Raw genomic sequence first — 23,515 nt, 5'->3', positions numbered from 1 at the left:
TGTTAGGGTGGGGCTGGCCCCACCAGACCACCCAGCTGGCTCCACCACTGCCACCAATGATCACCACCGATTCTATTGAGAAAATAAAATCAAAATTATGGTCTTAAAGGAAGTCAAGGTGTCCGAAGCAAAACAAAATCTACATCCACAACTCATGATGGATTATTACTGTATATAAAACAAAAAGTGCAAACACATGTAATGATCTATCCGGCATGATCAATACTTTGTACTTTTCATAGCAAGTTATTGATATAAAACATATCATATTCCTAAAAAAACAATGCTAAACTTGTAGAATATGGAGTGTCAAGCAGATGAAGGTGAATAAGCGTAGTCCTGAAATTTAAGCCTCAACTCAAGATCTTAGATATTGGTAACATCTAGAAGTTTGAACATCTTTCTTGAAACTTCTAATTTGAAGTTTCCTAACGAACTACTCCCTCCTTTTTAAAAAGGTTGGCGTATTTTGTTTCATTAAGACAAGCTTGGCCAATGAAAACTCTATTGATATGTGTTTTTTCATACATGAAATTTATATTAATGTATTCGTCTTTAAAAGTTCTTGCTAATGATAATGATTTCGTATCATAAAACTTACATATTGATAGAGTAATTTTTGCTCAAAGGCTTGTCTTGACGAAACCAAATATGCAACCTTTGTGAAAAGGAGGGAGTATTTTTTTTTCATAAGATAACTCTTTGGATCATATGATTTGGATTCTCAAATTCTTATGGCTTCATTTCCACAAGAATTTCAACAAAAGTAAACCTCATCCTTTTATTTTAAGAACTCCCTAAAAAAGGAATCACATGCAGATTTTTTTTTGTTTTGATACTTTGGTGATAATCCACTAGGGATGCAAGTGGCTTTCGCCAATCCCGCTTCATTCATTAAACGAGGCAAATTGTGTATGGATTTGGTTTGTTGCTAGTGTATTTTGCGCTAGCTAGCTCAAATTGGATGATGTGTAGCATGTATCCGTCAAATGCATGGTACTATCTTATTCTTATGATTTTCCTATTCCTATGTTTGTATTTCTTGTACTCCCTCCATCCCCATGTCACTTATTTCTGGACGGAGATACGTGAGGGAGTAAATCATATTTGATGCATATATAATCCTGTAATCATTTTGTCATTTTAGTCGGAACTCTAGGAGACCAAGATGCACTTAATACTAATTACAGATTTGGATATTTCCCTGTCCGCAAAAAGAAAAGATTTGAAGGTTTTTCCCACTAAAACACGGACTCGGAGGAAACCTGAGTTTTCAATCTTCAAACGAGAAATCGAGAATGTAATCAGGCCACGGGATACTAATTTGGTTTCTCTTAACGGTTCTCTTTATTATATTACAAACAAACATTGGTTTCTGTTTAATAGGGCCAAATCTCCGCCCCTCGTCTACCAGACTACCACGGATCATACCAGGGAACCTATCTGAACCATCAAACTACATCTCCTCCCCTGCAGCCTGGACTTTTCTTGTCCACCATCCCGTACCTTTCCTCTTCCTCCCCGATCCATTCCTCTCCCACGCTGCTCTCATGCTCTGACCTACCCAAGTTCCAGTCAATCCAAATGCGTCTGTAAAATCTCCCCTATAGTCCACCACCGCTGTACCCTAGAGCTGCCGCCTTGCCGTAGCTTAGTTAGCGTCACCGCCGGCACCTCACAACCCCAACCCCTTCGCCTCCGACACGCGTTCGCCGCCATCGCCGTTCCTGTTCCACCTCGTCGCGTCCCCGCTGACTCAACCCCGCTCGCAGTTTTGGACATTGGTTTTCGAGGTACGAGCTTCTGGTCATCCAGTGTTTACTTAATCCCAAACAAACTTCCGAAATTTTTGGTGTTCGCACCATCTAGATCCGCCCTGGCCTCTTCGGCGGCCGAGAGGAGCCGCTCCGGGCTCGGGTCAGGTTTCCGGTACCTCACCGGCGCCGCCACGGGGTGGTGGGACCGGTGGATGGTCATGGGAGCCAGCGGCTCCAAGCTCGAGAAGGCCCTCGGCGACCAGTTCCCAGAAGGCGAGCGCTACTTCGGCCTCGAGAACTTCGGCAACACCTGTTACTGCAACAGTGTACTCCAGGTCTCCATATCCTATCCCAGAAACCTATGCCTAGATTTTTTGCGCCTTGCATGCTAGTACGTGGTAATCTGTGCACTCATGTGTAAGATGTTTGATTAGGTGTGGTTATGATTGCACTATCTCATATAGTCGTGTCATTAGCTTGTTTACAAATTCTACAACCAGGTACAATAGCAACATCTTTTCTTTTGGAATACATCTACAAGCTTGTATGATTGCCCATGTTTCTGTAGTAATATTAGTATGCTTGTGGCATAATAGATTATTAGATTTAGAAGTTCCAGAGTAATATAGGAAATTGATGCCTTTATTTGAAGCACTTTTTGTACAAAGATTAAAGCCTTTCAGCAATATTACTTGCAATTAGAGGTATATCATTATGCCTCATCTGCTTCAAGTTCAGAGCATCAGCTCTTCGCTTGTCTGTCATTTTTATTCTGATGACTTTGCCTTGACAACTTACCGTATCTCTAGTCTAAAGGTCCTAACAGAGCTCAAGTCACCAAATACCAGGCTGTCATGCCGGAAGAAAGCTTTGAGTGTCTAGCCAAGCAATATAAGATGCTCGTATTTTTTCATTTAGGTTACTACCATCAGCTGGCTCAAACCAGTGAATTTAAGTTGGATACTTTTCTGGTTTTTCCTTGATGAACTCATTAAGTCCTTATGAGGTGGCTGTGAAAGCCGCCACAAGCGCAACACATTGTTGGTAACGTGTGCAGCTGTTTATCCACTATAGAATGCTCGTATTAATATTATTTGATTCAACAGTTTTTTTGTGGCATACTCCCTCCATTCCTCGATAGAGGGCATATTAGCAACAAGAACGCATACCAAGGAAGAAAATCCAGATGTTTTTTGGACGAGTTTACTCTTTCTTCAATTAAATTCTTAAGCACTACTCTAATCCTTCCATCACATGCATTGGGTTGAAGGTATTAATGCTTCATCGCATGCAAAAGGGGGTGTCGCTTTGGTTGCCACTGCATGGTGCTGGCGCGCGTGCCCAGCAGGAGCATAGCTGTACGGCTAATTAATTCATGTGGACCTAAGTAGGGTCAATTTAGTCAGATTAGAGCCAAAATAATGCCCAGCGCCACATATTCCAAAACAGCGAAGAAAATAAAACGTCCTGTTTCAGGAAATGGAGGGAGTACCAACTTTTTTCTTTTATTGGAACTTGTCGTGGTGATTTGGATCCTAAGGATCCATTAAAGGAGAAATGGAAGACGTGGTGAACTAGTGAAGCTGTGTTGTATTTTGATAGAATGTATAGCAATAATTTACTGTCTTGTGGAGTAAATAGCAGTTGACTCACAGAAACAGCGAGGGCAAGGCATAGTAAACTAGTGAATCTGCGATGTATCTTGATAGAAGACATAGCGATAGTTTACTGTCTTGTGGAATTAATAGCAGTCAACCCACTGAAACAGCGCGGGCCTGTTATACTATGGGACCAGCTATCTGCATGTGGTTATTGCCATTGTATAGGAGATCAGAGATGTGTCTCAAGGTTGCTTATTATTCGAAATCTTATCATCTGCGACAAACCCAAGTAATCCTGTTGTTCACCAATGTGGTAAACTCACGTTTTCTCATATAATGCTACTCCACCATGAATACATTAGAATCCACTTTTCATCACTGCGAGAAGGGTATGAGCAATGTTCAGCTTAAAATAGAGAGATACTTCTGATACTGTTTGGTGCGTATTACGAATATGTAGGCAGGTTAGATTTTTTTTAGTTTTCATTATGCCTATATTCTCCATGAAATAGAGCAGATCGAGGAGTCACATTAGTTCTGTTTAATGCTGCAATATTTTTCATGCCTGGAGCATTTGTGTATTCTTGTAATCATGTATATGTTCTCTGCTTTCCTTGTCATATATGTTTTGCTATATTCTGCTCTGGTCACAGGCAGCTGTTTTCTTTTTTTTAAACTCAGGCAGCTGTTTTCCTTGCTGTGCAATTGACTGTCCAAACACTTCTGACAATTGCAACATTGTTTACATAAACCTTACCTATACTTCTGTTTCAGGCACTTTATTTTTGCACTCCATTCAGGGAACAGTTACTGGAATATTATGCGAATAACAAAAGTCCTGGAGATGCAGAGGAAAATCTTTTGACTTGTTTGGCAGATCTTTTCATGCAGGTAAAGTGGAGATAGGCTATTTTTGACCTAGTGATAGGCAGTTGTGTTTGAGCATCCACACATGTAGTCTTAATTATGTGGGTCCCATGGTGGTTGCTTTCGACACACCTATATTGCTTTTTGGCTTACCACTCTTGAGTTATTGGATGTATTTCTTCAGGTGATGAACACTTAGTGACCAGCATATGTGATCCTATGATCGTTCATATGACGTTGTAAACCAAAGATGTCATAGGTGTTTTAACCACCAATTCATTATTACACTGCATCCATGCGCATCATTGTTACTGCATATTCTTTTTGTATGTTACTCATGTTTATCTGATATATGGAACTTATGGCAGGATATTTCCGTTGGTCATGAATTAATGATAGCTCATAATATTTCCCTAAAAAAATGATAGCTCTTGATATATCATGCAGGTAAGCCAATCCAAGAAAAAGACAGGCGTTATTGCTCCAAAACGTTTTGTCCAAAGGGTGAAGAAACAAAATGAGTTATTTCGCAGCTACATGCACCAGGTAACATGCAATGGTTCAGGAGGGGCCGCTGGCTGGCCCCCCAGCCTGAATATTTTTTGTTCATCAGTTGCTTTTATTTAGGCAAATTGGAGCTCGGATTAGACAAATTAGGTATAAATGCCCCTTCCCCCCAGCTGCAGATTCATTCACGAATTGATCTCCCCCCTCCCGCTACTGGTAACATGGCACATATTGTAGCACTACATGTCATTGGTTGGGGTTTCTCCTGATCTGACTTGATTAATGCAACATAAGGCAACCACTGTAGATATCCTCAGAGTCAAATGTTCCAGTTATGGAGCCAAGTGTGCCGTTTCTTTGATAGCATTTTGTGAAATTTCGCGTTAATCTCGGACATGTTATAGGCAGTCGTGTGGTAGTGTTTGCCTTCTCATGTGCATGCATTTTTAGGCAGTACTGTAGTAGCATAGTAGTTCAATCATGCTAACAAGATAACCTTCAAAGCTGACGTTTGATAGCATCAAAGGAAAAAACAACCTGTACTTCTATTGAGTAGCATATTTTAATATTTTTCCACGATTGCTCTGTAGGATGCACATGAGTTCTTAAATTTTCTGTTGAATGAGCTTGTTGATATTCTGGAGAAAGAGTCTAGTGCTGCAAAAGACTCGCCACAATCGTCATCTCCTGAAAAAGTTCCAAATGGGCCAGTTCAACCTTTGGCCAATGGAGTTAAAAAAGAGCCACCAATTACCTTGGTTCATAAGAATTTTCAGGTGACTGAACACTGCAAAAATGACTCAAAATCATGTGCATCTAGTTACCACAACCTTCAAGATCCAATTCACTGTTATGCTAACATGTGCAACTTTACACAGGGCATACTGACCAATGAAACCAGATGCTTAAGATGTGAGACTGTAACTGCAAGGGATGAAACCTTTTTTGATCTGAGTGTTGACATTGAGCAGAATAGTTCCATTACAAGCTGCCTGAAAAATTTCAGCTCCACGGAGACTCTAAATGCTGAAGACAAATTCTTCTGTGACAAATGCTGCAGGTATGACCATACCATATTTCCCTTCTACTGCTTTTCTTGGTGTCAATGTGACATCATGCAGTATGGTCTGCTTTGACCAATTGGTTTGTGTTTCTACATCTCCATTTCATGCCTTAACTAGTACCCCCTTTTTCTTGTATATATAGACAACATATAAATCCCTGAGTGGTCTTGTTTTTTCTGGTATATGTGGGCAACATCATAAAGCCCTTGGCGATCTCTTTTCTTTGATCCTGTGTCAAAACCCATTTGTGCTATAGATTTTTCCTGAAAAGGAAAGAAAATTCATAGCTACCATATGAGGAAACATCAGCTCAACTTAATTTGCTGAACTTCAGTATTTGATCTTGTTCCAGTTTGCAAGAAGCACAGAAGAGAATGAAAATCAAGAAGGCTCCCCACATATTGGTGATCCACCTAAAGCGCTTTAAGTACATTGAGCAGCTTGGCCGGTATAAGAAGCTTTCATATCGGGTCGTATTCCCCATGGAGCTGAAGATCAGCAGTACATCTGATGATGTAGATACCGAGTACTCTCTCTTTGCTGTCGTGGTCCATGTTGGAAGTGGCCCCAACCATGGCCATTACGTGAGCCTCGTTAAAAGCCACAACCATTGGTTGTTCTTTGATGATGAAAATGTGGAGATGGTTGAAGAGTCGACCCTGCAGACATTCTTCGGATCTTCACACGAGTACTCAGGCAACACAGATCATGGATACATCTTGTTTTACGAGGGCCTTGGTGGGAAGAGTTAGGTTGATTTTCTTCGCCTTCCCTGTTCCTTTTTCTTTTTCGTTGGAGCATGCAAATATACTGTTGTATGTACACAGCTATTTCATTACCTCCATCAAAAAATTGTTGATCTCAGAGATTGTGAGTATGAACCTGAGGATGCCAGATTTTTGGTGGTTGTAGTGTACAGCGGGAAAATGGAACCTTGCTTCGACTGATCAAATAAGGTGTATGTCATTAAGTACACCCAACTATTTTCCCCTTCTCATTGACATCTTTACCAAAGAATGAAGCGTTGCTATTGGGTTATGTATATTGGTTCTAGGTTTGAAGTTTTTATGCATTAGGTGTAACAATTTCCTAGTTCTGATGTACTGGCAACGCTTACATGGTACCAAAGGAATCATCTGCTAAGTTAGAACTATGTTGTATGTTTGGTTTGAATTTGGTTAGATGATGTTTGATGTCGGGAAAGCAGCTAGCTAAGGTTGCTATGAGTTCATGTTATCTGATGTATCGCTCCAATGAATTTCATAGGAGATTTGCCTTTCTTTTCATTTAATCTCTTGTCAGTAAGAAATTACTCAGATTTCCGGAGAAGCCTGCATGTGTGGAAGCGATACCGCAAAACATAGCTGAAGAGGAATATATATGTCAGGGAAATGGGATTTTGCTGTAACCAAACTCTTTTTTCCAGGCCGGCCCATTTTTGTGGTATCTAATCGGTACGTTTTTTATTCCAAAATCCGTAAATCTGCTAGAGATGCTCAAACTCCAATTCCAAAGGCAGCAACTCTGCTTAGTGGAGCATCTCGTGATCTAGTCCCTGCACTGATGCTGGGTTTCCACCATATATATTCATAGCCTATCTGTCCACCCATTCATCAATACGTCACATGTCGAGACGGAATGTCACTTTAATTGCTCTACAGCTTCACATTATCAAATTGCTTCCTCATTCACTGTCAAAACAAGGCATCAATCCACATCTTGCAGTTGGAGCAGCCAGGTCAGTCCCAGTAATGCAACTGACAGTAGCAACTAAAGATTGTCAATAACACACGGAAATTTACAGCTATAGACATACAGTACACCCCTACCCAAATATAAGCATGACGCTAGGAAACCCTCAATTGTCAGATCAATAATACAGATCCTTCTCAATATACTCTAGCAAAGTTATAATGCAAATCCATATGTTCTCGAGGATTAGATTTACACAACTATTATCACATTCAGGAAGGTGCCTGCTTGCCTTGCATGCTCCTCGAGGCTATAGATGAGCAAGTGGGTGGAAAATTTACATATGAATTTCCGCGTCGAGAAAACCCTAACCGATGAAATTTGGCTGCACAGAATTTTCCACATCCCTGCCCGTTGTCCTGTAATTCAAGATCATCAGATATCAAGATAACTACCATGCATGCCAGTAACAGTATTGATACGTCAATGTTACACTTAAGTGAGAACAGCAAGTTAGCATCCACCTACAAGGCCACAACTCCACAAGAGTTGGCTAAGGAACAACCATGCAAGTAGAGACAAACAATGAGTAATTTGCTGTTAAATACATAATCGGCATCTGTAGGGCTTTGATATAGTGTGAACCCCAGATTTGGTGTCGATGCATCAACAAATTAGAATGTTCTTTTTGTTTGATGTCTACCAAAAAGCTATCGGTGGTTTTGGTTGCCTATGGTTTGGGCTAGTGCAATGGAAATGGGCATGGTAATCATGCAAAGAAAAGCCAAAATGTTGGACATGTCCAATGAAAATGGTGGGGTAGGTTTTGTTAAAAATTAAACATACCCTAAGGTCTAGGCATCACAAAATAACTCTGCAAAATAAGGAACCTTAATACTCAAGAGATCGGTCACCAAGTGAAATGTCAAGTTCCAATTTCACCAATGCAATGAACAGAAACATGTCCCAGTGCACTGAGGTAAAAAAGGTTTTGTTCCTCATATTTCAACTGCTTTAGGAATTGAAATTGTACATGATCGTATATTACTCTAGCGGCTAGATCTGTCTTAAAGATTATATTATTCACACCAAATTGGAGATGCATCAATCCTGTCTCTAGGTAATATAAAAATGATTTTCGTGAATAGGCTGTGCAGTAGAAAGTTTATAAAGGAATTTAGTCTAATGCTCCTTTATACATAAATAAAACACTCAGTTCAGATACTTTTGGGTCTCCCTTTCTTGCAAGGAGATGCTTTATTAGCATATCAAGTGCTACTAGCACTAAGGTAATCTTTCATACCACCCCGAGCTAAAAAAATTAAAGGCCAGGGCAACACCAATAGTGAGAACAATGAGTTACCGTGTGTGCGACTTACAATGACTGTGATAGCTGGCTCCAGTTCATCAACCGGTGCGACTGTGGATGCCTATCCAAATAACTCCTACTAGAAACATCTGCTTCATCAGCTACATAAGTTTCAGAATGGCCTGATGCAGCAGGAGGTGACCAAACTGGGACCACACCACCTTCTCTCCCGGTCCAGCTACTTGACGCTTCTGACACAGATGCTGCAAACATGTCTCGCATACGGTGCTGAGGTTGCTGAAAGTTATTATGATGGCGAAAGTCATTGGTTCTAACAACATTGCCCGTGCTACGGATCATTTCCTCCCTCTCAGTTTGTGGCTCAACATGCATGTGGGACGGTACCTCTGCCCTACTATCAACGCTATTCCCTAAATCAGCAGAAATCTCTGTTTCAACCCTGTTCAATGAAGATGTCATGGTAGGAACCATCTGATCCTGACGTCTCCGAGCAGTTGTGAGCACATTGGCTGTAACCCTGGCTGGTTCCCAGTGGACTTCCATCTGTAAATCTTGTGGGAATTCAATTGGTGGCACCTCTGAGGAGTCACCGAGGCCTTCCTCCATTCCAGTGTCCATCGCGGCCCTGGATGCTGCCTCAAGCTGCCACATTTCTGACAGAGCTTCTTGCAGCCTTGATTTGGCTGCATCTAGCTCAATTATGGGGAGAGGATAGTTGGAGCCTAACTCAACTCCTGCAGCTTGCAGCACAGACGCTGGTGCATCCCATGGGTGGTGTATCCATTCTGTTGGCAGCCTTGCAAGTTCAGGAAGCCACCGCCGGACGTACTCCCCATGTGGATCGAACTTGTAACCTTCGAGCTGACAATATATGATTAGATTCACACAAGAACCCATCAGTATTCAGTACTATTTGTCATCACTAAATAGTCTATTCTTCGAAAGATATTAATAGTTGCATGTACCTGAGGGTTGTCAATGTGGTCGAGCTCTCGGCTATCAGGGAGAGAGCCAGAGATGTACTGCCAACCTAGTGCATCACTCTCGAGATCAGCATCTAGTAAAGTGTCCCAAAAGTACTTCATCCCCCATCGCCATGGTAGTTGAAGGACCTTGACGAAAAAGCTTGACACCACCACACGTATCCGATCATGTAACCACCCAGTCGCCCACAGCTCCCTCATGCCGGCATCAACAAGAGGGTAGCCAGTCCTTCCCTGGCGCCAAAACTTGAAGTTGCACTCATTGACCACCCAGGGGAAGAATCTGAGGTGTGCAAGGAGGGGCTTCTCATGACTGCATGGATGGTTGAAGCAAATATACCGCGAGTACTCCCGGAGACCAATGGATCGGAGGAACAGGGTGCAACTCTCCTCAGCTGCATGGTTACCCTCGTTGCTCCATACAAGTTGCTTCATTCGAACAAGGTGGAAGACCTTGCGCACACTCAGCTCACCAAAATGCAGATAAGGTGATAGGAGGGAAGTGTTTGCACTGTCTGCTTTCTTGCGGTTCACCGAGTAGTCAACCAAAGGGCCATTCAGAAAGGCAGTTAGCGCCTTGTCTGCGTTCTGCCAGCCAGGTGACCAGGCTCGTGCAAGAAGTGCATTGCTTCCCCTCTCTGAGTCATCCTCGAAGATCAGATCATCTGATGGGCACATCAATAAGTCACCTGTTGCATTATTTTGTCAGCAAATCAAGTCTACATTCCAATGGCAACTTGTAGTGCAGTTCTAGTTAGAATCAAAATATTATGATTCAAACACAGAAGATTGAACATTGTAACCCCGTGAGAGGAGTCTATCAGTTTGTAGACTTAATATGGTTGCAAAATTATACTACTGAGATTCACCATGAACCCAAGAGCTGCTCAACCATGATTGTAACGACATTAATTCATTAACAAGGCTCGTGCAAAAAAGAGTGACCGGTACACTTTCGGTAGCTGTTATAAATCATAACAAATCAACAGGGCAAGCACCTGAATTGATTCTCTTAGGTGGCAGCAGTGGTGCGGGGGGATCATACGGCATGCTGAGGCACCTGTTCCAGAATGGCATGAACATGGTGAATGGATGACCTTCATCATCGACAACCTCCCATGGATCATACAGCAGGTCCGCGTTGAAAGACTGCACGATGATGCCCTCTGCCGTCAGCATCTCCTTCAGCCGGTGGTCCCTGACCAGCGAGATCGGGTCTGAAAAGATGTCCATGACACAGTGATTTTTGAGTTAGATCGGATCATGAAACCTTCTGTACAGGAACAGTCCATATGATGCCTACTGTCAAGGCTTGAACGCATTTATCTTAGTCTCAGGACAAAGAATTGATTGGGACTGTAGTAGGCAGTGCAAGCACCTAAATGGTACAGAATATAGCTAAATATGGTTACCCCCTCACTGAATATGTTGGTGCCAGCAAGAACTTTTGGCAATTAAGGAGGGAGTTGCCGAAATGCTTACTTAATGAGGAAAGCGTAAAGACAGATTGCTAAATTGGGAATTACTACTCCAATTGGCCTCTGCAGGCTTGTTAAGACTCGAGAGCATCACTGCTTTAGTGGGAAATACAATTAAAACATGTTAAGATATGGTAGGATAATATAGTAAGGTGGATCTGGTTCAACTTAGAGTAAGTCGGATGGTTACGGAAAAAGAAAAGTGAATCAAATTCATAACGAATTTAATAGTAACTTCCTCTGTTTCATCTAGCCAAGTTAAGTTCAAGCAAAACAGCGGCCCTAAAGCATGAAGTTGTCACAAAACCTGATCATCAACGACTGCAAAGAAAACTTAGCCAGAAGGAGGGTCTCGGCGGAGAAGATATTCTTTTTGCTCGGAAAACACGCATACTAGCTGACACAAGCATATTCAACCGAAAGGAACCAAACCGTAGAGATGGTTGAAGAAGAGGTGCGTGGCGCCGGTGTCGCGGACGAGCTGGAGCAGCGCGACGACGGCGTCCGCGGACCTCCGGGTGACGAGCTTGCCGGCGCCGAGCCGTTGGAGCGAGGCTTCCAGGTGCTTCAGGCTCTGGCTGAGCCACCACCGCGACACACGCCCCGGGAAGTACGGGCCATCCTCTTCCGGCGACCACACGTACGCCGGCACCACCTCTCCGGCGGTGCGCGCCGCCGCCGCCAGCGCCGGGTTGTCCTCCACCCTGAGGTCCCTCCGGAACCAAACCACGCTCTTCATCCCGGCGTCCCCGCCGCACATAGACGAGGACGAGACCGACATGGCCGAACAAATCCTATCCAAGAACCCCCTCTCCAAGAAACTCTGGCTCCTCGGATCAAGGGGCCGTCAGGGAAACCATGAAGGCTCTCGAGATTCCCTGGATTGGATATGGGGGTTTGGTGACTCTTTTGGTGTCCAGTCCAGTCCAGTCCACAAAACAGAGGAGCTGGTGCAAAGGAGACTCTTCTTTCCTCCTCCTTTTCTGCGTATTTTCTCGCAGTACTATTATTTGGTTTATTTTTGTTTGGTGCTGGTGTTCTTGCAGCGAAGGCTGGCCGGGACAGCTCTGGTCCAATGGAGAGGAAGGTTGTGGATATCGGGATTGCTTGGTTGGGTTTGATCTAACTTTTCTCTTGTCCATTTATCTCGGTGACCATTGTCCTCTCCCCCGTAATATTCCGTCCATTTGAGCATATCTTATTTTCCAACAATCAACTAAGCATGAGGGATTCCAAGCTAATGACCTATTTGATTGCATATTCTAAAAGCACAGGAATTAAGGACAACAAAATAGATTTCTTTAACTTCATCGCAGGGAAAATGCAATAAGTTATTTGAATGATTAGATGCTGGTCCTAGTTACGATCGAAACAAAGATTTTTTTTTTCTACGAGGTTAGATCTAACGAATTTTTTCTTTGGAATTGCATGCAAAATGGCCCATATGAAAAAAAAAATGCTATGGTTTTAATACATCGTATAAATCAAACAAGTTGTGTAGACAAAATTCCTCGGTTCGGTCCAAAAGAAATCTTAGGAGTAAAATCGTCCAAAAAACTTATGAAAATTCTTTTGAATCATAGAAGGCCTTATGTCCGGTCCTTTGTTGCTTTAAGTGGCCGATAGTAATAGGGCATCCATGATGTAGTTGGTGCTTTTCTTAAATTAATATAATATCTTTACATATATTTTTTTTCAAAAGGAAAGACCCTAACCTCTGCATCGGTTGATGCACACAGCCAAATATTGTGACATACATTAGTTGAACGTGATTTTCTTTCTGACGTGGTTTGTGCCATCGACAGAACTGAAAACAAAACTTCTAGCGCACATTCATTTGGAATTTTCTTAGATTGGAACGAAATGCTCCATCAAATGAAAAAGATGAGGTCAAGCTGGCGACAATGTGGAGCAGTTATCGAACGGAGGCGTGACACTATAATCCAAACAAGAGGTGTCAACATAGGCAAGCTAGAGTTCACACGCGTCTTCACGGCCTCACAGGAGCTACCAACAACGACAATATGTCTGGAGGAAATCTTGACATAGCGGTTACGGTGATAGGGTTAGTGTTCACTGGAGTAGGAGGTAGATTGATACTTTACCAAATGCGCAGGACTGAGCTTGGAGTTCACTAGTGCCTTCATGATCTCATTGTTTGGCACCGGTGTATTATTTAGCCATTAGTGTATTATTTGAGGGGTTTGGGTGTTCACTTAGGGCTCTTAAAAAACCCTTCTACTAAAAAACACTACTATGAAAAGTGTTTCTAAATTCTGCTCCCTCCGATTCATAGTACAAAAATTGTACTAACTTAGTACAAAATGGGCGACATTTTTTATGTATCGGATGGAGTAATTGATAAAAATGCGATGTTTGTTGGGGAATTTAGGAATTATTCCATGCAATCCATGCCTACCAAAGGGTTCATCGGTGTTTCTAGTATCTTTTGATCGGTGGGGAGGAGGAGGAAGTGTGTAATACTCTAAAAACAGTAGTGCCAAATAAGGTCTCAGTAAATTTTATCACACGGTGAGTTTGGCATTGCGGTGGATTATAATAATCCAGCCTTTTCAACCAGCCACCTATTTTTGCATTTGGCTAACCAACTTTTGCATGTTTTCGTGTGTATTTTCTCACAACGGATTATAAAATAATTTCAGCACAACACAGTTGAGTAACGCCAAACCGAGCTTTAGCCACGACCACAAGTGCGTTCTCTCAGCGTAAGAAAAAAAGAAATAGGAAAGTTTCTTATCTAGCTCAATTACACAATACTTTATTTGAAAATCTTGCTTTACTAGTAAGCAGCACACCTTTCAGTACTCAGCTAAACCTTGACATGCATCTTCAAACGAATCATCGCTTCTCAGAACCTTCTGATCGAGCTACTACTGTTAGGAAAAAAAAAAGGGCAGGTTAATTTTGCTGGTCTCAGTTGGATCGATCAAGCGACGCCCACTGAACCAAGAGGCAGAAAAGGCTCTGAAACTTTTCACATATGCGCAGGGGCCGATCCAAGATCCCCAACGAGGAATATGTTCTTCTGTAGATGATGATAAATGAATTGATGATAAGACAACAACCTTTGTCACCTCAGCAGGAGCGAGCACTGCTGCTGGTATTGTACTACCCAAAAACACACGCGACATTTGCATCGGCCCACAAACCAGTAGCTCGTTGTTCAATCAAACGATGTCTCAAGAAAGATCAGTTCAGGCCCAAGTGTTTGGGCGATGACGTGGACACAACGATTAGAACAAAAACTTACTATGCAGCCTCGCAAAAAAAAATAAGGAAAGAAACTTACTATGCAGGAACAACCGAACAAGAGTTGACATTTTCATTGATTTTGAGATTGCTGACCCGTGCCTCAGCATTTATGACTGTGGTACCTTGAGTCCTTGATCTGTCGAATTCCCGCGCTCCAAAACGTGCGGCGTGGCCACTTGGCCAGTGGTAGGTACTAGGCAGGTACTGCTCCTGCAGAGTCCATCCAGCTATCCGCAGTCACGGATGCACGTGTGCCGCCGCGGACGCTTCACAGATTAATCTTTTTTTTTTTTGAGAGAGAGGATGCACAGATTAATTAATCAAGCGAAGAAAAGCCAGGAGCCAGCCCAGATCGACGGTCAATGTGCGCTGCCGTTCGTGCGCGGCGCTTAATATTTCATTGGGCGGGTTCTTGTTCTGTAACGGGATCTTCTTCTTGTTTTTGTTTGCTGCGTGTGTGGGCGTGGATGCCACTGGGGCGCCGTCGCCGTCGGCACCCCGTGGGTGTGGGCGCGCGGACGAGGGCGCGACGGCGACGGCTTCGGCCGCGCCCTCTTCTCGCCGATTTGCTTCGATCTCGCCATGCCGGCGCGCGCCTGGGCGTCCAGCTAGCTTGGCTTTGAGACTTTTGTCCCTCCGCCCTTGATGCGGTCGTCGTCGCCATTGGGCACTAGTCGGATGTGGACCATTGGGCACGATGCTCATCTGCAGGCTGCAGCTACCCCATGACGTGCTCCCCCGATCCGCACTGAATGAATCGACTTTCTCGGCTCTACTCTACGCTTTTGGACCCGAAATGGGAAAAATAAAGTGACAGTCAAGCTGCTTGGCCCAGGCCCAATGGCCTGGTTAGTACAATTGTGATTTCATGGGTGTACAAATGCAAGTATACTGAACGAGGAGGCCCACGGAGCCCATGCATGCACGACCGGCCTGGAGCCCTGAATGGAGGAAATGGATTTTTTTTTTCCCCTTCTTCGCTTCTTTTTGTCTGCTCCTCTCGTAAATTTGGCAAAGAACCTTATGCTACCGTGTAATGGAGCATATCGTTAACGGAGCATATGAGGAAGTTTATTGGAAAGAAATCTGAACGAATATAATCGAGGTCTGCTGGGAAGAGGACAACTGCCAACCTTACAAATGAGAATCCTAGCAACTTTGCCGGCTTCGTCCACCTAATAAATTATTTGTCATCAATGGAGCCATGTACGGAGTAATAATCCACTCCACTGTGCACGGTATAGTGTTTTCCTAACATCTGTCTAAACAACACTTAAAGACCCTTTCATTTAGGTAAATATTCGGTCCGTTTTCTACCTACCTAGAAAGAATATCAAAAGCTAACATATATACCCTGGGCCTGGGGCAAACAATTTAGTCGTGGCTTAGGAGGCAGATGTAGGAACAAAACCTTTTTTTTTTTTCTCTTGCAGTCGTAATCTGATTGGACCACAAAAGTGTACCCAAACCTTACTAAAGAGTGGAACTCACCGCCACCACTATTTTTTTCGTGATGGAAAGAGGAAACTTCCAATATTGATTGGTAGTGGTACACACATCCGACCAACTCTCATTTCATGAAAAACAGGGGCTTCCAATTGATGGACACAATTAAGTACCGTTATCACTATCGATTTTTTCTTAACATAGAAAAAAGAAGATCTCGGTAGCCTCGATATCATTGATGCATACCGCTACCGCTACGCACTACCGCTACTACTGACGGATGGAATAAATCTTGCTGCTCGTGCAGCTCTTTTTATCAAGTTTCATCGGCCTAAATTTCCCAGTCGTCGCCTCGACACCCGAATTAAATTCCACGGCCCGTGGCCGGAACCGAGGACCCATGGCGAGCCGCCTGCTGTCTCCGGTGTATGGACCAGGTTTTCCTGAGCGAGCAACACCTGTTTGTTTCGGCCCGTAGACGCACGGAAGTCAAACCGGTCCCGCCCCACGTCCCACCAGGAAGTCTTTAATTGCCGCACCCCGGTTACCTCCACGTGACGCCAGTAAATTAAGCTTCGGTCCCACTCACACAGGCCCACCGGTCGGTGGGTGAGTGGAGCCGGATTTGCGTCTCTCGCACCACCCGTCAACTACGACCGTTTCTGCTCCCTGAGATGACTCCATGCACCGGGTCTGTAGACCGAAAGCATCGAGGCCGTTCATTTGGCCTCCAGATTGCAATCCTTGGGGGCCTCACGCGTTGTGGTGTAATGAACCGGGACTAGGAGCAATTGGGCCAGCCGGTTGTCTCCCTGCTGAGTGTTGACCCCCCCTGAAATGCCTCCCATAGCTTCTTCGTCCGGACGTGTAATGTAATCCTGAGGAAAGAAAAATACTACTCTGGAGAGAAGCTCAGCTCCTGCTGCGCTTCGACCGCACAGAGCTCCGGCCCTTGAGCTTCGATCAGTAAGTTGATCTTCTTCGCTAGAAATTAAAAACCATGATTTTTTCTTCGCGTTGCTGTTCTTTGATTCCGCTTGTGGTTTCGCTGCTGGATCAGCTGCGGCGGTAGAGATTTTCATATGCTGCTGTATTTGCTGGCAGGGTGCTGAAGTTGCATGGAAGAGGCGCGATTTTGGTTGGTTGCTGCCGCGTGAGAGTGGGAAAATATGTGTGCGCCGCTGGATTTGGCGATTTTTTATTGACCAGAGATAAGTTTGAGAAGTGGCTGCTGTTTGGTTGGTGACGTATTCTTCTGAGGAACTGAAGTATTGATTGATAACGCGTGCGTATGCTGGTCAATATCCCAATTCTCCTTCTACTTGTTGGTCAACATCCCAAGTTTCCAACTCTTCTTCTTCTTCCGGGAATCCATCCCGTAAGCCTTTCTACAGTTGCCGCCCGGCATACTTCAGGCTAACCGCCGACGCCTGAATCACCACCCGGCCACCCCACACACGTCGCCGGGCTTCGCGCTCCTGCTGTCTCCACCCCGTCCGCAGGTTTTTGGCCATTATGGGGTTGTTTTTGTCCAGCAATTGGTTACTGATTTTTCACAATTTTTGGGTGTGCCGGTGCCATATGACCAGCCCCTGACCTGAGACGGATATCAGTGGCGGCGGGGATTTCTGATTTATTTCTCTCTGTTCGTTTTTCTTCTTTCAGTTTCCGGATTCGAACTGAGAGGGAATTTAGAAGATATGGCAAAGTTTTGCTGCTTCGCTGCTGGTTGCTCCGAGGTAAGTCTAAAATTGATCAGTTCTGGTAGTACCCCCCGTGTTTTCTTAGCTAATTACATGTTTTCCATTTCTCTATATAGCTCTTCTTTTTGTTAGGTTGTCTGCACATAATATCCTGTGTTTTTTTTGCATATGGTACTTGTTACCTGATTGCGATTAAGCTTTGCATATGGTACTTTGTTGCTTGATTGCGATTAAGCTTTATTTGGTCATCGGGAAATGCTTCATAATGAGCAAAGCTGTACTTTCTTCATGAATGTAATTTTACTGTATATGGTAGAAATTTTACTGCCTGTAACGTATGCTTTCTTTTATTAACTTTTGACTGATTAAAGTTGACTTTGCGAACACAAAAGTCCATCAGTCTTCTGATGACATGATCGTTAGTTGTTAACTAGACTTGTCCTAATCTCCACTTGGAAGCAATCCTGGAAGTAAATTGGTTCATGCTAAAGTTCTGACGCGATCTATATTATATTGCTATGTTAGCTATATTAGGTAACTCTTGCTGACGGTTCTTCTTTAATGTAGCGGCACGCATCAGCCACTTCTGGTAAAGGGAAAGGCTGTCAGGGCGAAGTCAAGGTTAGCTATGGGTTTAGCCTTGTAAGAGGAAAGACAAATCATCCTATGGAGGATTTTCATGTCGCAGAACTCACTGACGCAAAAGGAAATGAGCTGGGTCTTTTTGCTATTTTTGATGGTCATCTAGGAGATACTGTTCCTGCATACTTGCAGAAAAATTTGTTTCCAAATATTTTGAACGAGGCAAGTTTTCTGGGGTACATTTGTTTCAATGTGAAAAGGTCTCATTAACTAGTATTTCTGACAATCTTATTTTTGTTGTGTCATATCAGGAAGAGATTTGGACGCATCCAGACATAGCAATCACAAAGGCTTATGAAAAGACAGATCAGTCTATTCTCTCACATACTCCTGATTTGGGACCAGGTGGCTCAACTGCTGTAACTGCCATCCTTATAAACGGCAAGAAGTTGTGGGTAGCTAATGTTGGGGATTCTCGAGCTGTTCTTTTGAAAAGAGGTGAGGCCATACAGATGTCAATTGACCATGATCCGAATGTCGAGCGTGGCGCGATTGAAAATAGGGGTGGTTTTGTTTCAAACATGCCAGGTGGGTCGTGTATTCTTCAGTTCTCAATCATGTTATCTTGAATTCTTGATTGATATTGTTGTCACCTCTAGCCATTCATCTGATATTGAATTCACTCATCTTAGTGGAGCATCAGGAGACCTCAAACATAGTGGAATGTTAATACTAGTGCAAGGTTTCAGCGGTTTCCCAAAAGCATCTGATATGTTACTGTCTAGTAGTTAGGTTAGTGATATGATTGTTTGTCATTCTTTATCGTCAAAGCATATGATCCTATGCTGTCATGTGATTAGCTAATCTTGATAACTAATAGTTTGTTATTGAGTCACATATGAAATCAAGAGACGAGTATTAGTATTGTGATAATTTATACAACCTGTGTTGTGACCTGTACGAAGCAATATTTGTGCAGTGACCCTAAGGTTTTCATAATATCAAACTTGATAATTTTACTGTAGCAATAAGCTGATCTCAAGTTATCATAATAGCAAATGAAAATTGCAGGCGTTAAAAGGCAGAAAGCTTAGTAGATTATTCCTCGTCTTTTCATCCTTGAGGAATGGCTATAGTTCACCGTCCCTAGCCCTATGTATTTTTTTTTCATGCAAGTTTCACAAGACCCTATCTCAGAAAGCCAATAGAATGTATGATCTCCGGGGTATACCTGAATGTCCAGTTATTCATCATCGTTGCCTTTTTCTAACATATTCTTCCGATACAATCAATTATTACCATGATGGTATGCCGCTACGGATGACCAGAACTCAAATATGCCAATTTAGCCTCAACATTTTCGTACAATAAGAATGTAAGAATAACGACGACGGACGGAAAGCATGGCATGTCATAATAGTATACTAATTTATCAATCTATGGTTGTCATGCTCTGGCAAAAAAAAATCTATGGTTGTTTAGTAGGATGTCTGATGAAAAGTCGAATAGTGCATCATCTATTTCTCACTCCTTCCAGGTTTTTCTTTCTAGATACTCAAACATGTCTCTTTTCAGCGGTGTCTACTCTTCTTGTTTCCAGTTGTTTAAATGGTGCTGTTAACGAGAAACCAGGCCTTCTTTTGGAGGAAACCTCCCGTGCTGTTTCTACTGTGAATTTCTGTTTTTTCATGGAAAAAATGAAAGGTGTTTTTTTTTATTGTAGCTTCCTGTAACTTTATATTCACAAAATGGCGAGGTTGTTAATTATTCTTCCATGTGGAAATTCTGTGTATGTTATTCCTTTAGTATGTACTAACTGACCTACAGAAAAGCTGAACAATGGCAGTTGATAAAGCAGTTCATTTCATGCCTGCTAACTGTATGCATCTCTGTGTTTTAGTTAACTGCCTAGACAAAAGAACGTTGTATTCATGGCTGAAATGTAATGCTGTAATTTGCAGGAGACGTTCCCAGAGTATGTGGTCAGTTGGCTGTGTCCAGAGCTTTTGGAGACAGGAATCTAAAATCACTGTTGAAATCAGAGCCTGATGTAAAAGTTGAAGATATAGATCACACTGCTGAGCTACTTGTCCTAGCGAGCGATGGACTTTGGAAGGTGTGATTTGTTATTTATGTATGGGATCTGTCCAAATGTTTGCATAAAACCCATAAGTATATGTGTGGATACTATGCTTATTACTTGTCTGTGTCAACCAGGTAATGAACAACCAGGAAGCTGTTGATTTGGCAAAAAGGTTCAAGGATCCACAAACAGCTGCCAAACAATTAGTGGCTGAATCGCGGAAAAGAGACAGTAAAGATGACATCTCATGCATTGTTGTTAGGTTCAAGATGTAAATTGGTTGCAGGCAACTCTTCATTTGTCACCGGGAGCAAAAGAAATTATACAGCAAAACATAGGCTGCCTTACAAGGATAGTGGTAATCCAAAAGAATAATTCCTGGGATGTTGGTTGTAAATGGTGCGTTTGCTCGATTGTAAGTTCCTATATAAATATGCTAGAATTCTTTGTTTGGTGATTCAAAGGTACATAGGGTAGGGTCCAAAGCTGTCTAAAATGCTTTCTTCTGAGGTACTGGAAGAGTGGAAGTTTACTGTGCTCCATTGTGAGAGTAGTCATGTGGCTATCTTCATCTTGCAAGCTGGATTAAATTGTAATCCTGAATCAACGCCTTCCGAACATCATCTTCCAAGTTCCAACCAGGAGTTTGGAATTGGCATATGGTGCACACAAGGAGGCACCATGGCAATGATATCTTTTCTTACTAAAAACACGGGCAGCCCATTGCTTCTGAAAGTCTATGGCACTTGGCAGAACGTAAGTACCTGTTTTCTCGGTCATGTGCCCCTGTGGCAATCTGATGCTCAAGTCAGAAAATGACAGGTGGGCCCCGGTCAGAAAATGCTTGAAAATGTGCCAAAGAAAAGTGTGCTACTTTGTACAAGGCAAGGAAATATGTGCATTTGAGACAAGGTAAAAATATGCACACCTTTCCTTGCCTTAGACAAAATATCATACTGGATCGTAGTAACCAAACTGACAAAACCTATGAAATATGTTCACTGACCCAATACACAAACGAGCTAATCAAGTCGAAATGCTCAAAGTAAAATAATGCTCCCAAAGTTTGGAACCAATCCAACAACGTTTAAGCCTGCAGTTACCAGTTTGAAAACTATCAGTTACCAGTTTGAAAACTATTGGTCTAGAGCCACCAAATGTGGACAAAATCACTTTGGCCTTTTCCTATCTTCTTACAGGTTGTATTGTTCCTTTCTGTTATTCTCTTACTCACAATGGCAGCCACCACTGAAGTACTGAACATTGGTGGCTTGGTTTTTTCCCTCTTCTTACTCCTTCAACAAGGAAGCATATTAGCGTCAGATGCGATGAAGATCAACGTTTCAGAAGCACCAGGCTTATAAATTGTTTGTTGGACCGCAGCTTAACATTTAGGTGCAGGGATGGCCCAGCATTAATTTTTGCCTGAATAGATGACTAAATGTTTGATGCTCTTAATTTTCAAAAGTATCCTCAAACCGTATCGTATGCAGCTGTTGCATTGTAGTCCAGAGATCCAAATATCCAACACTTGTTTTCAGTTGTGCAAACGAATTTCTCAATGAACGTCCAAACGTACCCCCGGATCCGGGGAGGAATGAAGAAAGAGTAGCAGAAGGATTCCAGCAATGCTTGTTTGCAGCTGTACAGAAGAATTTTGCAGACCGCATAGTGCAGTTTCCTTTGGCGATTCCCTATTGCAATTATTTTTTGCTTTCCTTTGATCGGTACATAGCCAGTGGTAGAGATCAAAATCGTTCGGCATCGCAGCTAGACACACACTGTAAGTTATACTTTGTATAGTATATGTGCAGGAAACTGAACGATCGATCGACCAAAAAGCACGGAGTTTGCTCCGTGAAAAAAAAAGGGCTCGGAGAAAGGGGGGACAAACACAACAACGAGAAATGCAGGTCACGCCTCCGTGCAGGGGGAGCCGAACAAGCGATGGCATATGTAACTCTATCCACAGCCGAACAAGCTAGCCTGTAGTCTATGCATCTCAGCAGCGCATGGATTCCCTGATGGCCATGGACGCGACGGCCTTGGCCCAGGCCACCAGCTCCCGCTTCATCCGCCCCTCGTCGTCCCACAGCACCGGCAAATCCATCGCCACGGCGCTCCCCAATAATCCCATGCCCATGTCCCTTCCCTCCGCCGACGAAGCATCGGCGCTCTCCCTCGACCATGGCCTCGCTGCGCCGTCGACGCCGACATCAACGGCGGGGGCAGCGTAGGCGGCCGGCAGCACCCTGGAATCCATAGCCATTTGAGCTGATGATTTATCTGGACTAATTCGGAGTCTTTGGAGCAGATCGAGAAGCTTGATTCGCTGTTGGATCAGTGGGCAGGCTCGGTTGATTTGGTGCAGCTGGGAGCCGAGGACGCACGCTCCATATATACTTGGCCAGTGGCGCGTGGGATAGAGTCATATGGGCCGTCGATCTCGTGTGGTACGCGCCAGTAGTCACCATGTGACGGAACAACCGTTGACGCTGCAACGTGGCGCTCCGTACCTGGCGTACGTGTCACCTTTTTCCCGCCTGGGAGGTCGCTGGGAAGCACACACACGCGCTGGGATTAAGCGGGTTTGGTTGGACACGGGACGGGTTAATTATGGAATGTGGTGCGTTGATCAGGGTGCTTTAATTACTTTAGGTGTAAGCAGGGTGATCGTGTTCTTGACTGGTCGGGCGGCTGGGGGTGGTTGGAAATAGGGTCACGCGTGATCACACCGGCCAGTGTTTTAATTAAGGTTTAATCTGCACGTGTCAGTCCCGTGACATGACATACTACAGTAAGCAGTGAGCTGTACAGTACGATCCATATCCTTGTCATCATCGAAATTACGCGTCCCGATCGATGTGAACTGAGGCCGACGCTAATGCTGTAATTGATGGGCGACTGATTTGGGCATAATACTCGTTTGACTGTTTCCTCCTCACATCCACACACTGTCAAGTGACCGGAACGTGGTGCGCGCGCCTACTAATTCGAACAAGCTCAAGTGCAGATTGGAAGCACTCAAACTTTGAACTGTAAATCTTGACAATTTTTGCATCCGATTTCAAACTATATAAACTCCTCTCTCCGTTCTGCAAGCACTAAAACCACGACAATTATTTAGAAACGGAGTGATTACTAATTCG

At 43.4% G+C, this 23,515-nt stretch overlaps 3 protein-coding genes across 5 annotated transcripts; 2 read left to right on the top strand and 1 right to left on the bottom strand.

Moving 5' to 3' along the window:
* The first annotated feature begins 1,423 nt into the window (after window positions 1-1,423).
* LOC100839657 (ubiquitin carboxyl-terminal hydrolase 4) lies at window positions 1,424-6,864 on the top strand. The gene is made up of 7 exons (XM_003579828.4): window positions 1,424-1,793; window positions 1,870-2,092; window positions 4,133-4,249; window positions 4,673-4,771; window positions 5,323-5,508; window positions 5,611-5,792; window positions 6,149-6,864. Exons 2-7 carry the CDS (start codon window positions 1,970-1,972, stop codon window positions 6,546-6,548), a joined length of 1,107 nt encoding a protein of 368 aa, XP_003579876.1. The 5' UTR covers window positions 1,424-1,793; window positions 1,870-1,969; the 3' UTR covers window positions 6,549-6,864.
* A 594-nt stretch (window positions 6,865-7,458) lies between these two features.
* LOC100839051 (cryptochrome-1) lies at window positions 7,459-12,351 on the bottom strand. 2 transcript variants are annotated; one of them, XM_024456366.1, is made up of 5 exons: window positions 11,712-12,351; window positions 10,800-11,018; window positions 9,784-10,490; window positions 8,852-9,679; window positions 7,459-7,907 (listed from the first exon to the last, which is right to left on the bottom strand). In XM_024456366.1, exons 1-4 carry the CDS (start codon window positions 12,058-12,060, stop codon window positions 8,864-8,866), a joined length of 2,091 nt encoding a protein of 696 aa, XP_024312134.1. In that variant the 5' UTR covers window positions 12,061-12,351; the 3' UTR covers window positions 7,459-7,907; window positions 8,852-8,863. The 2 variants fall into 2 exon arrangements, with proteins under 2 accessions (XP_024312134.1, XP_003579874.1); XM_003579826.4 differs by having other exon boundaries at window positions 8,868-9,679; window positions 11,712-12,345.
* Window positions 12,352-16,810: 4,459 nt separating this feature from the next.
* LOC100838747 (probable protein phosphatase 2C 41) lies at window positions 16,811-20,973 on the top strand. 2 transcript variants are annotated; one of them, XM_024455944.1, is made up of 8 exons: window positions 16,811-16,964; window positions 17,103-17,283; window positions 17,393-17,500; window positions 17,664-17,737; window positions 18,269-18,505; window positions 18,595-18,871; window positions 20,245-20,399; window positions 20,501-20,973. In XM_024455944.1, exons 4-8 carry the CDS (start codon window positions 17,699-17,701, stop codon window positions 20,639-20,641), a joined length of 849 nt encoding a protein of 282 aa, XP_024311712.1. In that variant the 5' UTR covers window positions 16,811-16,964; window positions 17,103-17,283; window positions 17,393-17,500; window positions 17,664-17,698; the 3' UTR covers window positions 20,642-20,973. The 2 variants fall into 2 exon arrangements, with proteins under 2 accessions (XP_024311712.1, XP_003579873.1); XM_003579825.4 differs by having other exon boundaries at window positions 17,103-17,500.
* The last annotated feature ends 2,542 nt before the right edge of the window (window positions 20,974-23,515 follow it).

This window comes from Brachypodium distachyon, chromosome 5 (assembly GCF_000005505.3).
Source record: "Brachypodium distachyon strain Bd21 chromosome 5, Brachypodium_distachyon_v3.0, whole genome shotgun sequence".
NCBI classification, from domain to species: domain Eukaryota; kingdom Viridiplantae; phylum Streptophyta; class Magnoliopsida; order Poales; family Poaceae; genus Brachypodium; species Brachypodium distachyon.
This window is presented reverse-complemented; position numbering and strand designations above follow the sequence as displayed.

Coding starts and splice junctions, on each gene's coding strand:
- LOC100839657 (XM_003579828.4), top strand. CDS start 1,970: ATGGTCATGGGAGCCAGCGGCTCCAAGCTCGAGAAGGCCCTCGGCGAC. Junction 2,093..4,132: donor ACTGCAACAGTGTACTCCAG/GTCTCCATATCC, acceptor CTTCTGTTTCAG/GCACTTTATTTTTGCACTCC. Junction 4,772..5,322: donor TTCGCAGCTACATGCACCAG/GTAACATGCAAT, acceptor ATTGCTCTGTAG/GATGCACATGAGTTCTTAAA.
- LOC100839051 (XM_003579826.4), bottom strand. CDS start 12,060: ATGTCGGTCTCGTCCTCGTCTATGTGCGGCGGGGACGCCGGGATGAAG. Junction 9,680..9,783: donor ACCACATTGACAACCCTCAG/GTACATGCAACT, acceptor ATATATTGTCAG/CTCGAAGGTTACAAGTTCGA. Junction 7,908..8,867: donor AGCCAGCTATCACAGTCATT/GTAAGTCGCACA, acceptor CTTGAATTACAG/GACAACGGGCAGGGATGTGG.
- LOC100838747 (XM_024455944.1), top strand. CDS start 17,699: ATGGCAAAGTTTTGCTGCTTCGCTGCTGGTTGCTCCGAG. Junction 17,738..18,268: donor TCGCTGCTGGTTGCTCCGAG/GTAAGTCTAAAA, acceptor TCTTTAATGTAG/CGGCACGCATCAGCCACTTC. Junction 18,872..20,244: donor TTTTGTTTCAAACATGCCAG/GTGGGTCGTGTA, acceptor TGTAATTTGCAG/GAGACGTTCCCAGAGTATGT.